The sequence below is a fragment of the Kryptolebias marmoratus genome, linkage group LG13 (assembly GCF_001649575.2).
Source record: "Kryptolebias marmoratus isolate JLee-2015 linkage group LG13, ASM164957v2, whole genome shotgun sequence".
NCBI lineage: Eukaryota > Metazoa > Chordata > Actinopteri > Cyprinodontiformes > Rivulidae > Kryptolebias > Kryptolebias marmoratus.
The window spans coordinates 20,629,034-20,643,501 of record NC_051442.1 but is presented as its reverse complement, the minus strand read 5'-3'; the positions used below and the strand labels follow the sequence as shown (position 1 = coordinate 20,643,501).

The following is a 14,468-nucleotide window of genomic DNA, read 5'->3' as shown; positions in this document are numbered from 1 at the left end:
TTTTGCCATCCACTGTAAGCATGGTGTTGATACACGTTTTGTTTTTCCCACAGTGAAGGACTACCAACTCATCCAGTCTCAGGATTCCACTACAGCCAGCCTCCCGGCACAGACAGTGAGTCAGGGCTGCCAAAAAACCTTCCTAAGCCGCTACCTGAGCAATTTCACCTCCATTATCAGCCACCTCTTACAAACAAGCCAAGATAATGGCTCTGCTGACGCTGTGGAGGCGTCTTGGGTTCTGTCTTTGGCTCTTAAAGGCCTCTACAACACTCTCAAGGTAACTAACTGCCCCAAGAGTTCTCCAGGGAGGAGAGTTTGTGTGTTTCCACTCATCATTCTTATTGCATGTCGCTGTTTTGTGTAGAAACACGGCGTGGAGCAGGCTCAGGAGGCCATCCAACAGTCGGGGCTGATGCAGCTGCTGGTGAGAAAGTGCAGCAAGGGGACCGGCTTCAGCAAGCTGTGGTTGCTGAGAGACCTGGAGATCCTCTCCATCATGCTTTACTCCTCCAAGAGAGAAATACATTCCATGGCTCAAGACCCTGAGCGAGACCAAAGAGAGCAGGACAAGGAGCATGACTCGGACCACTCGAGCTGCGGCGCTGACGACACTGAAATCAACAAGCCAGACCCATTAGAAGGTCTTGATGAGGAGACAAAGATTTGCTTCCAGGTGATGAGAGAACCCTTTCAGAATACAAACAGTAAAATGCAATAAGCTGCAAAAATCTTTTTTTAAGTTTTTTTTTTTTCCCCCTCCTACCTTTTTTAATGCAGATCACCCATGATGCCTTAAACGCCCCGCTGCCAATCCTGCGAGCCATGTATGAGCTGCAGATGAAAAGGACAGATTCCTTCTTCCTCGAGGTGCAGAAAAGGTCAGCATCAAGAACTTGTTTTAGATTTTATTTATTCTTTTCATACGTTTCATTGAGATAAAGGTCACGTTTTATAATCTCGCAATCTTACAAACTAAATTGTCTTATTTTCAGATTTGATGGAGAGGAGATAAAAACAGACGAGACAATTCGAACTCTTGCTCAGAAGTGGCAACCTTCCAGGCGGCTTCGCTGTGATGAGAGGAACTCCAAGGCTGTGGACACTGACATGATAGTGGTGTCTTGCATGGTACGTCGATTCAGCCCTGATTTAGCTGATTCTAGGACCGTTTACAAACGATAAAGCACAAAATTTTAGATGTTTTGAAGCTGTTTTTGAAACTGATGTGTTTTTCTTGTGTCCTCATTACTGCTCTTTTCCAACAGTCAAAACCCAGTCACTGTGAAAAAGCCACAGAAGAGTTCAACGTAGTGGCCCAGAAGCTTATCACCAATTCAGAGAGCGACTTACAGCTCAGCTATGCCAGGCAGAGGCGCTCCAAAAGCTCAGCTCTGCTGCACAAAGACCTGGACGTCCGCAGCAATCGGGCAGTCCGTCAGTACCTGGTGAAGGTCAACCAGGCCATCGCCACGCTGTACTCTCGCCACGTGCTGGCCCTGCTGTTGGCCAACTGGCCTGCGGGGTCGTTGCTGAGCGAGGAGGCCCTGGAGCTGAACGGGGCCTCACACATGGCTTACATCCTGGACATGCTGATGCAGCTGGAGGAGAGGACTCTCTGGGAGAAGGTGGAGGATTGAAGAGTCTGACGTACTGTCTGAAAGAGGAAAATTCAATGTTAATGTGATGATATTCTGTTGATAATCAGATTCTCCAGAGGGTGCTGAAGGGCTGCAACCAGAGTATGCTGAGCAGTCTGTCCCTCACAGCCTGTCAGTTCATGGAGGAGCCAGGTATGGCTGTGCAGGTCAGAGAATCCAAACACCCATATGACAACAACACCAACTTTGAGGTGGGTACAACTGTTTCAGGACAGTTGAGCTACACTAATTATATGTTGTGGAGCATTTATATCAACAATATTTCCTATTATGTTTTCTTTTAACTAAATCTCTTTCCTTTCTTAATTAAGGATGTCAAAACATAAACACTGAAGCACCTTTTTTGCTCTTAAGACAGTATTCTGCCGTTTCTGTTGTGATTTTTAATGCTACTCGCCAGCAGATTTAGGAGGAAAAAAAACAAACAAAACAATGGTTTTTGAAAGTTTTACCATGGAACAAGTTTAAACTACCACTGATTTTCATTGTATCTGAGCTCAGAATTTTCTCTTCAAAATTGGAAGTGAAGGGCCTTTTTAACCTGTCGAATCTCCTCCATCAAACACTGCAGACTGATAAAATGGACCAGAGTAACCACCAGACACTACTGCCATTAAATGACTCAGTTTTCACACAGTTACTGTTTGTCTGAGGCCTAGTTTCCTGTCTGCCTGTCCAATTAATGGTGCTGTCAGGATGTGACAGACACATGGTGTGTGGTTACCATAGTGACCCTATGGTGCTACTGGCAGCAGTTTTGACATTTCTTTTGATCATGGTTCTCTTTACACTTCTTGTACAGTTCATAGATCAACACATCTGCATTTTTGTCAGCTTTGATTATTTCAAAAGGACATCCCATAGGAAAATAGCTGATGAATGTTGGAGTTTCGGGCAGTAGCTGCGTTGGCTCCTCTTCAAAATGTCTTCAGAAATGTTCTAGTTGGGGTTTTTTTTTTTTGGTTTTTAAAAGTCTTGTCACATTCATTCTGTCTCTCTTTTAGGACAAGGTGCACATCCCTGGGGCCATCTACCTGTCTGTAAAATTTGACTCGCGCTGCTACACGGAGGAAGGCTGCGATGAGCTCATCATGTCCAGCAGCAGCGATTTCCTCCAGGACGTTCACAACTTCAGTGGATCTCCCCAGAGATGGTCCGACTTTGAAATCCCCGGTGAGGACACTTATTGAAAATGTTTCAATTTTGGTTTGAATCTGGAACCGTTTTACTGTTAAATTGAATCTGAAATTGTGTTCCTCTCAGGTGATACACTCTACTACAAGTTTATGTCAGACATGAGCAACACAGAGTGGGGCTACAAGTTCACAGTCACAGGAGGCCACAGGGGTCGTTTTCAGACAGGTGATTCACTTTTAAACAAAAAAAACCATCCTTCTTATATTTTATAACCTGATTCACAGAGTTAACTACTGAAATCAACTTTTACAGTTTGAAATAAATCATCTGTTATGCTCTGTGGACTTTTGCTCGTCTCTCGTCAGGTTTTGAGATACTCAAGCAAATGTTAGCTGACGAGAATGTGCTCAGTAACCTGCCGCTGGCCGATATCTGGGAGTGGCAAGTGGGCGTGGCCTGTCGTCAGACCGGAAACCAGCGCCTTAAAGCCATTCACTTATTGTTCCGTCTGTTGCAGTGTCAGTCCCAGACGTAAGTCCGGCTTTGCTTGAACATTTCCTCGTTTCTCACAGGTCTCATCTATCTGGACCAAAGCTAGTTCTGGTAAAAATGCTGTTTAGCTCGACAGCATGACTTCTCCTGAGGTAGACACACCTGCTTGTAGGTTTTGCATAAATGGCCTGGTTGTCACCTTGGAGTTCAGGAATTTACATGTCAGCAGCTGTACTAATTCATCATTTGGTCACAAGGGCAAACAGATGACAAAGACATTACGAAAGCTCAAATGTAGACAGACTGAACCAAAATTCTTCTATTTCTATTATACTGTGTATGTGTTAGAATAATGCATGTCAGACTTGACACTTTGTCATGTTTAGTGTTACTCTTCTCTTTTATTTCTGTTATTTCATTGTATTTACTTTTTTATATACAGTTTTATCTAAGTTGTTTATCTTGTTTCTATTAAAACGTATCTGTTAGCTGGCTTTTGGTACTCTTAGTTAGCCTTACAGTACCTTTATTTTACTTATCTTAGTTTTTACCACATAGACCTTTTATTAAACTATTAAAATGTTTTTAACTCTTAGCTGGCCATCGGTACCCTTAGTTAGCCTTTGGTATCTGAAATTCAGTTTTTATGACGTCTCATTAACTGAGATTTTTTAAAATCCTAGTCTAGTTTCTGTTCACTTTCATTATATCCTAGTTTGGTTTTCCTCAGCTTATTTTTATTTTTAGTTTATTATTAGTATGACTTGTTTTAGATAAGTCTTACTCTGTATTTTTATGTAACTTTAAATTGGGTGTGTTTTCATGGCTTCTGTTCGGCTGACGTTTTTAAACTCTAGTTTAGTTTATGTTATATTGTAGTTTGGTTCTCCTCAATTTATCTTTGGTTTATCTTTAGTACGACTTTGTCTTGTTTAGTGTTTTAGATATGCTTAGCTCTATACTTTCGATATCGTTGTGTGTGTGTTTTATGACTGTATTTTTATGTTTGCATGTTATACAGCACTTTGTACTGCCCTGTTGTTGAAAAGTGCTATATAAATAAATTTGACTTGACTTGACTTAAATTTAAGGATGAGATGTTGACACAGGAGCTGGATGTTTTTTAACATGCAGCCTGAAAAAGTATTTAGTGGATATTTCACCACTAATCTGAGGAGTCTCAGTTCAGACTTTCCAAGCTTTTGAACTGTGTTGAGCTGCTCTGTTTTTTGCAGTCTGAACCAACATGTAAATCACTCTCCCTTCCATCCTTCCTGAGGGTTTGTAAGCGTCTTGTTGGCCTGGTTCACATGAAAGGCGTTTCCACGCATGAGACCAAAGCATTTCTCATGTGGACCAGCCAACAAAGAACCCTGACAGTTCCTCAGGTCATGCAGGTGATTTGCATGAGAGTTCAGATTGAAACTATATTGTTTAGTTTAAATCAAGAAAGCGCCTCAAACAATAAATACATCTACACATCTTCTCAGGGATGTATAAGTTAGAATTTGCATTATTATGCATGAAACTTTCAATATCAGTAAAGCTTGCTTTTTTGTTGTCTCTTTATTGTTTGCTTTATTATATTTATTCTTCCATGTTTTTGTCCTTCAGAGCTTGTGATCTGACGCTGCTTCGACCTTTGTGGCAGCTCTTTATGTCCATGGAAAATAACCTGAACCAGGATCCCACCAGTATCACTGTGCTGCTGCCTCTGCACAGAGCCCTCACTGAGCTCTTCTTCATCGCTGAGGCTCGTGCCATTGTGAGTATATTTGTATGTTTGTATGCGATTTAAGCCCCCTCCTGTTTATTTACATTTTGCTTTCAAGGAAGCAAATTTTCTTGTGAAATTTAAGGCCATAGTAGCAGTGAAAATACTAGATTTTTCATTGTTTTGGATTTTAAGTTGTATGCTTCTAACACAATTCTTTAAAAAATTGTTTTGGGTTTATGTTACTCAAACTCATGAGGGTCTTTGTAAAAAATTGTGTTAAAAAACAGCAATTAATCCTCGCCTTTGTTTACTATGTATTTGGCAATCAGTAGTTTGGAATATCTCGGCACAGCTCATCTGTATGAGTTTTGCTTCAACGCTCTCCACCGCTCGATTTCCTCCCCCAAACTTACTCGACTTCTGTCAACTCTCCTCTAGCCAGTTTCTCTCCAGAAGAAGGAAGAAGAACTTCATTTTTTCTCTTTTGACCTGTTGTGTCTGATTTCACTGTTCTCCCTCTGACTCTGTTCACATCCAGGCATTATTTTACCACCGAGGCTGTCCGAAGTGTACTCATCACTTTCCAAAAAATTAACAGATTTACAGCCTTTACAAACAGTTGTAGATCAGCCATTGTACCTGAGCATTTTTACAGAAATTTGTTTGTAAGTAACACCAGTATGAATCTTTCAAGCATGAACCATCTCATGATTTGTCCACCCATAACAGGCAACTTGGGTAAGATTTTAATCTAAACAGATTTCTCAGAACTTTATTTGCAGCCTCACACAAAGATAATTTGTAGTTGTTTTGTTGCATTTACAAAATATGGCACATTTAGCACACATAAATTAGTGTTTTTAGCACCAACAAGGACATCCTCAAAGAGCTTTTAGCTGAAAGTTCAACAGAGTATAGATCAGGGGTTTCATGACCCACGCTGTAGGTCGTGGAACAAGGGAAGGAGTCTTGAAATATTGTCAAGAACTGAAACATAATGTTCTGTGTTAAGTCTTAACTGGATCCACCCCCTTTGATGCGTTCTCATATATGGAAATGTATAAATAAGAAAGTGAGAGCAATTTTACATTTCGGATGGAAGGCGGTTAAAGGACTAAACAGCTGTGCAGACTTAGAAAACACTTAGAAATAAGCCTAGTTGCTAAAAGAGGTTGCAGTGTGTTAATTTGGTCGAGATTAAACTGTGAAACATGACAAAGACTTCACACTCAAATGTGTGCTGCAATCAAATGGTAATGGTACTTATATAGCGCTTTATCTAGTCCAAGGACCCCAAAGCGCTTCACACTACAATCAGTCATCCACCCATTGAAAGTTCTTAACTGTAGCCACAGCTGCTGACAGAAGTGAGGCTGCCATCACACCGGCGCCACCGAGCCCTCTGACCACCACCAGTAGGGAAGGCGGGTGAAGTGTCTTGCCCAAGGACACAACCGTTGAGATGGACGGAGCGGGGGTTTGAACCGGCAACCCACCGGTTACAGTACGAACCCCCACCTCCTGAGCCACTGCTGCCTCCAAACAAAGCTGAAGGTTGTCTAAATACTAGAAATATTGTGTCATTATTTAATTAAACAAATCTGAACCACAATGCTGAAGCAGCATGTGGAAAAACTAGGAACACATAGTCTTCCTCTGTTTGACCTTATCAGTGTTGTATATCTTTGGGGAGGAATTGAGTCCCACTACTTTTTATTGTTGCAGCAACAATACCATCTTTTCTCCTTTAGGTTATTACACACTTGAATGCTTCAGATCTGCAAACTGCCAAAGCAAAATGTTATGTCTGTATCTTCTGTTCCCCCAAGGAGAGGAACTTAGTACAACCAATATAGTGTCAGATAATACACCTCCGTGTGTCTGGCTAATGACCCCTGTAATCATACCTTTTTAAGCAGTTGGTGTGGTGAGTGAGGGGCTCTCTGGTGCTTCAATCCACTGATTCAGTCATCACTCAGTCTCCTCTTCACCAGACCAAATGTTATAGAACATTCCTTTTCATCAGGGATCGGTAGTTAGAGAACAAAACATTTTGCTCCATAAAGTCAGTTTACTCAATGCATGTATGTAGTTTGAGACATATGTAGCTGCCCGGGGTGCACCCACCTAACAGAGGTCAAATTAACCCAACAGGAAGACTAAAGTGAGCCAGGAAGTGCCAGTCACATCCAGACCATAAAACTAAACCTAATGGAGTAGCTTGGTCATATTGAAATGGGTTTCTACTATAAAAGTTATGTTTAAATAATACCTTACCTGTTGTAGATGGCTTCTTGAAGGACCTCAGTTTGGAAAATTCAGCCTAATTCTGACAGGACTGATGAGCTAACGGCTAGTCCAAACGCAGCCAAGACTAAAGTGGTTTTCTGTCATCTTGAAACGACTCCAGACTTCTATAGAAGTTCATGTGAACACAATTTATAAACCATTACATTGTCATCAGATTTGTATTGCACAATTATTTACATGGAATTCTGTGGTTATTATCGCCTAAAGGCAGTAATGTGTGGGTGTGCTACAGACAAATGGACAAACTATTGGATGGATTTGAATGAAACTCCCAGGAAGTACATCTAATAGTAGTATCTAGTATATGTACCCCCCAGTGCTAATACTATAGAGGCTATGAGTATTCTATACCGGACCATCAGTCATTTGCAATCCTCACACACAGAGGGCGTTTTCATCATTGCTGGGGATTTCAACCAGGCCAACATGAGGACTGTTCTCCCTCACTTCCACCAGTACGTGGATTTTCCAACCAGGGGAGAAAATATTCTGGATTTGGCCTACACCAACATCAAAGAAGCATTCAGAGCAGCCCCCCGCCCCCATCTTGGCTCTTCAGACCACCTATCTGTTATGCTAACTCCTGCATACAAGCCCCTGCTGATCAGAACAAAACCTATGGTGAAGCAGGTGAGAATGTGGACTGAGGGGGCCATGGAGGCACTTCAGGACTGTTTTGAGTGCTCTGACTGGGAAATGTTCAAGGCAGCAGCCACCTGCAATGACCAGACCAATATTGATGAGTACGCCATGACTGTGTCAGCCTACATCAACAAGTGCACAGACGACGTCAGCATCACTAAGAACATTATCACCCGGGCCAACCAAAAACCCTGGATGACTAAGGAGGTACGGGACATGCTAAAAGCACGCAATTCAGCCTTCAAGTCTGGCGACAAGGAGGCACTGAGGTCAGTTAGAGCCAACTTGAACCGTGCTATCAGGTTAGCAAAGCGAACCCACAGTCGGAAAATACAGGAGTTCTTCCACGACACAAGCAATACCAGAAGTATGTGGCAGGGAATTAAGGCGATCACAGATTACAATCCATCCTCCCCCACAGTGGGGGAAGTTGATGCTGACTTTTTAAATGGACTCAATAACTTCTTTGGAAGATTTGAGTCACTGAACAGCACTCCGGCAAAGAAAACTGTCCCCCACCAGGAAGAGGAGCCACTCTGCCTGGACACGACCGAGGTGTTAAAGACTCTGAAAAGAGTCAACCCACGCAAGGCCCCAGGCCCTGACAACATACCTGGGCGGGTGCTCAGGGAATGCGCAGGTCAGCTGGCTGGTGTCCTCACAGACATTTTTAACACTTCACTATACCAAGCTACAGTGCCAGCCTGTCTAAAAACTGCCTCCATCATTCCGGTGCCAAAGAAACCTCAAGTCACCTCTTTCAATGATTACCGGCCTGTAGCACTGACTCCCATTATGATGAAGTGCTTTGAAAGACTAGTAAAAGAACATATCGTCTCCAGACTCCCCCCCACATTCGACCCGTACCAGTTTGCCTACCGCCGAAACCGCTCTTCTGAGGATGCTATCTCCTCCACCCTTCACCTGAGCCTGGCTCATCTGGAAAAGAAGAATAGTCATGTGCGGATGTTGTTCCTGGACTTCAGCTCAGCGTTCAACACAATCATCCCACAGTATCTGGCAGAAAAACTGGGACACCTGGGATTCAGTAACCGCCTGCGCAACTGGCTATTAGACTTCCTCACCGACAGATCACAATCAGTCCGGATCGGACAATACACCTCCGATGTCATCAACCTCAGCACAGGTTCCCCTCAGGGCTGCGTCCTGAGTCCTCTGCTATTCACTCTGATGACACACGACTGCGCCCCAAGGTTCGCCACCAATCACATCGTGAAGTTCGCGGATGACACAATGGTGGTGGGCCTCATTACAGATGATAACGACCTGGACTACAGAGAGGAGGTGGAGCAGCTAGTAGTCTGGTGCAGAGAGAACAGCCTGATCCTGAATGTTGACAAGACTAAAGAGATGATCGTCGACTTCAGGAAAAATCGGCCCAGCCACGCTCCACTGCTCATAAACAGTTCGGCTGTGGAGGTGGTCAGCAGCACCAAATTTCTGGGGGTGCACATCACTAACGACCTCTCCTGGACTGTGAACACCGCGTCTCTGGTCAAGAAGGCACAGAAACGTCTGTATTTCCTGCGGAGGATGAGAAGAGCATACTTGCCCCCACCTATCCTCAAGACGTTCTACAGAAGCACCATAGAGAGCATTTTGACCAGCTGCCTCTCTGTGTGGTGTGGAGGTTGTAGCGTCTCCGACTGGAAGAACGTGAGGAGAGTGGTGCGGACAGCAGAGAGGATTGTCGGGGCCACCCTTCCCTCCGTTCAAGACCTTTCATCCCGGCGCTGCGTGTCCCGAGGCCGAAACATCGTCAGAGACCCTTCTCACCCACACCATGGATGGTTCTCCCTGCTGCCCTCTGGAAAGAGGTTTCGAAGCATCCGGTGCAGGACATCCAGGTTCCGAAACAGCTTTTTTCCACTTGCCATCAGACTGCTGAACTCCCAACCGTATTGCACTTAAAAATCTGGTCTCCACATTATATCTGCCTTTTAACTCTATAACTTATAACTCTTTTACTGTCATTCCTTCACTCTATATTCTCTATATTTATATACATATTTTTATACTGTATTTTTTGAAAGCTCAAAATACGGTCCTGAGCTGTGTGCAACGAAATTTCGTTTTGTATTCACCTTGTGCATGCAATATGACAATAAAGTTTAAACTAACTAACTAACTAACTAGTATAACTGGTTAACTTTTGAAGTCATCCCCTTTCAAGATGGCTGCCATAGCTAAGCAACCCTTGCAAACAGAAATGACTACAATTTTGTCAAATTTACAGATCCTGGGGTAAAAGTTGGTGTGGTGGTAGCTGAGATCCATTCCCCAACACTGAACACTGACTGACTGCGCTAAATCTTTTTTTAAAACTTTCCCATTAACTATTTCCAACAGCTCTGTTAACAAAATATCTCACAAATCTCTGGATGGACTTTTACGAACCAAATTCAAGATGGCTGCCACAGCTAAAAGACTGTGGCCAGAGGTTTTTGATCCAACCTTTTGGGTCCAAAAGGTTTGATCAAATGCTTTTAAGTCTGTCCCTTTTTGACCATAAAATGAGTTCAAAGTTTAAATCAGTTTAAAAGTTTGGCGTAAAAAGCAGTGGGAGATACGTGTTCCTTCAAGGAACGCTCGGCCTTTAATTTCCAAATATAAACTGTTGTCAGGGCATCCAGGGATTACATACAGGAAGAATCAATTAATATTTCTTGCAAAATATTTGTAGAATACAAAATATAATGAGAGGTATAGGTTTATAAAATGGTGATCACCATTGATTTAAGATGGCAGCAGTTCACTTTGGTCTCAGCTGTGTTCAGACTAAATGTTCGCTCGTCTGTTTCTCTAAACTGAGGTCGTTAAAAAAGTTATTATTTATAATCTTTACACAGAAACTTACTTCAACAGAAATAAAATGTGGCTTGGAGGTGTGTTTAGGTGACACTTCAGCTGTTTTGGTTGTTGATTGTATATTTAACCTGTAAAGTCTGTCCTGACAAACGATACAAAGATTCAACACAAACACAACTCTTTTCTGTTCAGCTTATTTTTTTTTTTGTTCCTGGGACATCTTGTTCGGTACATGCCAATAGGGGCGAGAGGAGAATTTAGTCAACATTTCCTTTTTTACCTCTGTCCTTTCCCTCTCTGTTTATCCGTCTCTCTGTAAGATGACCATGTTTGTCCCTCAGCCCACCTGTTCTGCGCTGGCTTAGTGCCAGAGCCCAGCCATGCCATCTGCCTGACGGCACCGTGCCACACAGGCTCCCTGCACACTGCTCAGCGGAGGTGGAGATGCTCGCTAAGATCTGATGTGTATGCAAGCGTGCGCTCTCTCTCCCTCTCTCTTTTTATATCCCCTCGTCTTAAATTATCGAGGTGCATCTCAGGAATCGGAGTGCGTCGTAAACCAGGAGTTTCCCCATCTGCAGACGCAACCGAGCCCAACAGTTTCTGAAAAGCACAACCTGTCTTATACCCGGCGAGACCTGAAGCCTCCGATCTGTCAGAACAACTCCATCAGCTGAGCCAACTTGTTGCATAGGACAGATTTTCTGGTCCCATCTGCTGCTGCTCGGCTTCACAAAAAGAGGAGCTCATGAGGAGCAGTGTGTGCTTTCAAACAGCAGGGGGCAGTAGCAGTACTCACAGCTTCACACGAGATGTCCTTCATGGACATTGCAGCCCTGTTTCTGCAAAGATGCACCGTGACTTGTCCCAGCGACTTCATTCAGCTGGATGTAGTCTAAACTAAACGCCGAGTGATCCTTGAAGGAATGCACGTCGCCCACCGCCTTTCTTTCCAGGGGTTTAGATTAAATCTTATGTTGAGAAACAATAATAGTAATGTTGAGAAAAAAAGGGTCATATAGGTTATGTTTTGGGGGAAAAAATACTCTACAAGATAACTGTACTACAGCTTTTTTTTTTTTCATTTTTATATTTTTAAATAGCAGTACTAAAGGCAAAGTTATGCTTTAAAATATTAATCCAGAAATTCATGGTAGATACTGAGAACCTCCATCAGCAGCTCTATATCAGCTGTCACTATCCTCCAAAACAAAAAGAAAGTTGCTGAAGAAGCTAAAACAGAGTTGTTCAAGCTAAAAGCAGAAGATTAGCTAAAACTAAAAGTAGAGAAAGTCTTGCTAAAAGCAGCAGAATAGTAACAAGTAAGCTAAAGCAGGTTTCAAAGAAAACAGTGTTTTTTTAAAGGAAGGAAAGAAATCGCAACAGATTACGGTGGGGAAACTTTGAACATAGTTAAATATTTTGAAAACTCTAAAAATCCCACAAACCATCATCATAGCACCCATCCCCTGAATGAGCTGAATGTTTTCAGATATGAATAGCCAAAACAGCAGCAAGTATGCAAAAGTAGTTTGTTTCAGAAAACTGTCTGTAAAACAGGGAAACCGTCGTATGGATGCTGAGTCAGGTTTAACACATTTAGTGCAAGTAAATTAGAACTGCCCACATCCTTCAGTCCAGTGTGACCATATTAGGTCTGATCCTGGTCCTGCACAAAGTTTGTTTGAAACTTTCAAGCATTGGTTCTTTTTCTTTCCGATTCGGTGAACTCTTCACCCCAGGAAGTGAACTTTATATTTAGAAATCAGCATGTCACACACTGCTGACTGTACATTTAGTACTGTGATCACCCCCCCACCCCCACCCCCCTCCCTTCTCCAGTCCAGACTCTGGACTGTGTCTGTAGAGCAGTAAAAGCTCCATTTGGCCGGTTCCAGCCCAGTCCCCCTCGCTGTAAGCCTTACCTGCTACTCGAGTCTTTGTGTTTATGTAAGACATCTCTCCCTGTAGATGTGCTTTGGTTGAGACGGTACTTAGCTCTCCCCTGCTGCCGAAAGGTGAAGGCAGACAATTCCGGTTTTGCTCTCGTCTTCAAATGCGTATGTGTGTCTGCCAAATAGCATATGTCATAAAACCTCTTGAATCAGATGTTTCTCTACAAATGATCAACTTTACTTAAAAGATTTGACCCCAAACAGCTACAACTCCACCGTTTCTCATCATGAAATGATCTTAAACTAAAACTCTGACCTGAGAGGCGGCAGTTGTGGGCTTTATTTTGTGGAATAATAGTGAAGTTTTAACCGCTAACATTTGTTTTGTTTCACAGAAACAGGGAATTCTCCAGGAGTACCTGCTCGCCATGACCACAGATGAGCATCTCCTCAGCTGCACCGCCATGGTAAGACGCTTCCCCTTTTGGAACCCTGAGACTTTTGCAGAGTTCCTCGGGTCACCTAAGATGCTTTCAGTCCCCGAGCGGTGTCTTGTGTGCGGCTGAAGGTAACTCCCTGAAGTGTTATGTAACTCTCTCCTAACCACGCAGACCCCCTTATTGAACGGTCTTCATTGCTGTGAGTCAGCTCGCAGCGGGAGTCTCTCGTTTTCCCAGTGCATCACAGAGCTGCTGACACCTCGCAGACCCCCCCCCTCTTGTTTTTCAAAGCGTGTGGGCCGTGCTCACGGCTAATGTATTTGATAATTACAGTCCATTAGTATTTGTGGCAGAGCGAGCCACAGCGTCCTCCGTACCGAGGGCCCTGTAACGCAGCAGCGGAGCCCGAAGGCGGTTCAGAGGAGCGCTGCGATGTGTGTGTGTCGGGTGGGGGTGGGGGGGTTGGGAGTGAAAACAACATTGTGGGTGGTTCTGTTGAGCTGTTACCTAATACCTGTCAGGTTGAAAACAAAACCGTGGGTAACTTGGCACGCTCCACCAGTGCCGAGATGATGAAAAAGCAGCGAGACTTTGGTTCTCATTCAGACTTCACTGAAGACGCGGACCTGTGTCCAAATTTGGAAATATTTACCATGGAATTGTAGTGGAAACCTGCCTGTAAGGGAGGACACTTATAGCGAGGATTAAGTGTTTTGAAAATGTTGCAAACAGACGGAAAGTTGAGAACGGAGCAAAATCGCCGACCCTCTAAAATAAATAACTCTGATCTCCTCCATGGAAAGAAAAAGTCAACGGATTCTTTAGGTTCCACTAACTTATTGCTAACAGTGGCCCAAATTAGCTGGGAAAGTGGAAAAAAGTGAGCCGGGGTGCTTTTAGTTGATCATCTCACTAAAGACTTGGTGAACTTTAAATCTCCAGTGCAAGAAGGAATCATCTGTTGAGAAAAACAAACTGAGTTAAATTAGGCTGTTTATTTTGGGATTCTGGATCAGGTTTTGAACTAAAACAGAGTTTGAAGTGGTGGTTCCTCTGGTCTCAAAAAGGGACATCATTTTAAAGGATATTCCGGCCATCTTAAAGTGGGGTTTTGTGGGAACTTTATGAAGAATTAAAGTACCTTGCCTATTGCAGGAAGCTCTTTGAAACAGAGTTTAATTCTGGCCATATTGATGAGCTAACAGCTAGTCAGAACACAGTCAAGACCAAAGAGGATTCCTGCTCTTATAAATTTGGCCAGAATATTCCTTTAACAATTTAACTCATTTGTTATTGCACAAGTTTACATTAATTACAGAGCAATGTAAGGATGAGGGGGGGGGGG

At 43.2% G+C, this 14,468-nt stretch overlaps 1 protein-coding gene across 1 annotated transcript in view; it reads left to right on the top strand.

Moving 5' to 3' along the window:
- The window catches only part of zzef1 (zinc finger, ZZ-type with EF hand domain 1), a 46,739-nt gene that overhangs the window by 31,125 nt on the left and 1,146 nt on the right, over positions 1-14,468 (top strand). Inside the window, exons 43-53 of the mRNA XM_017412572.3 lie at positions 54-280; positions 368-676; positions 781-881; positions 996-1,131; positions 1,269-1,628; positions 1,709-1,852; positions 2,666-2,834; positions 2,925-3,023; positions 3,164-3,329; positions 4,905-5,055; positions 13,079-13,150. Coding sequence (XP_017268061.1) covers positions 54-280; positions 368-676; positions 781-881; positions 996-1,131; positions 1,269-1,628; positions 1,709-1,852; positions 2,666-2,834; positions 2,925-3,023; positions 3,164-3,329; positions 4,905-5,055; positions 13,079-13,150 — 1,934 coding nt within the window. The remainder of the gene's footprint in view (positions 1-53; positions 281-367; positions 677-780; positions 882-995; positions 1,132-1,268; positions 1,629-1,708; positions 1,853-2,665; positions 2,835-2,924; positions 3,024-3,163; positions 3,330-4,904; positions 5,056-13,078; positions 13,151-14,468) is intronic.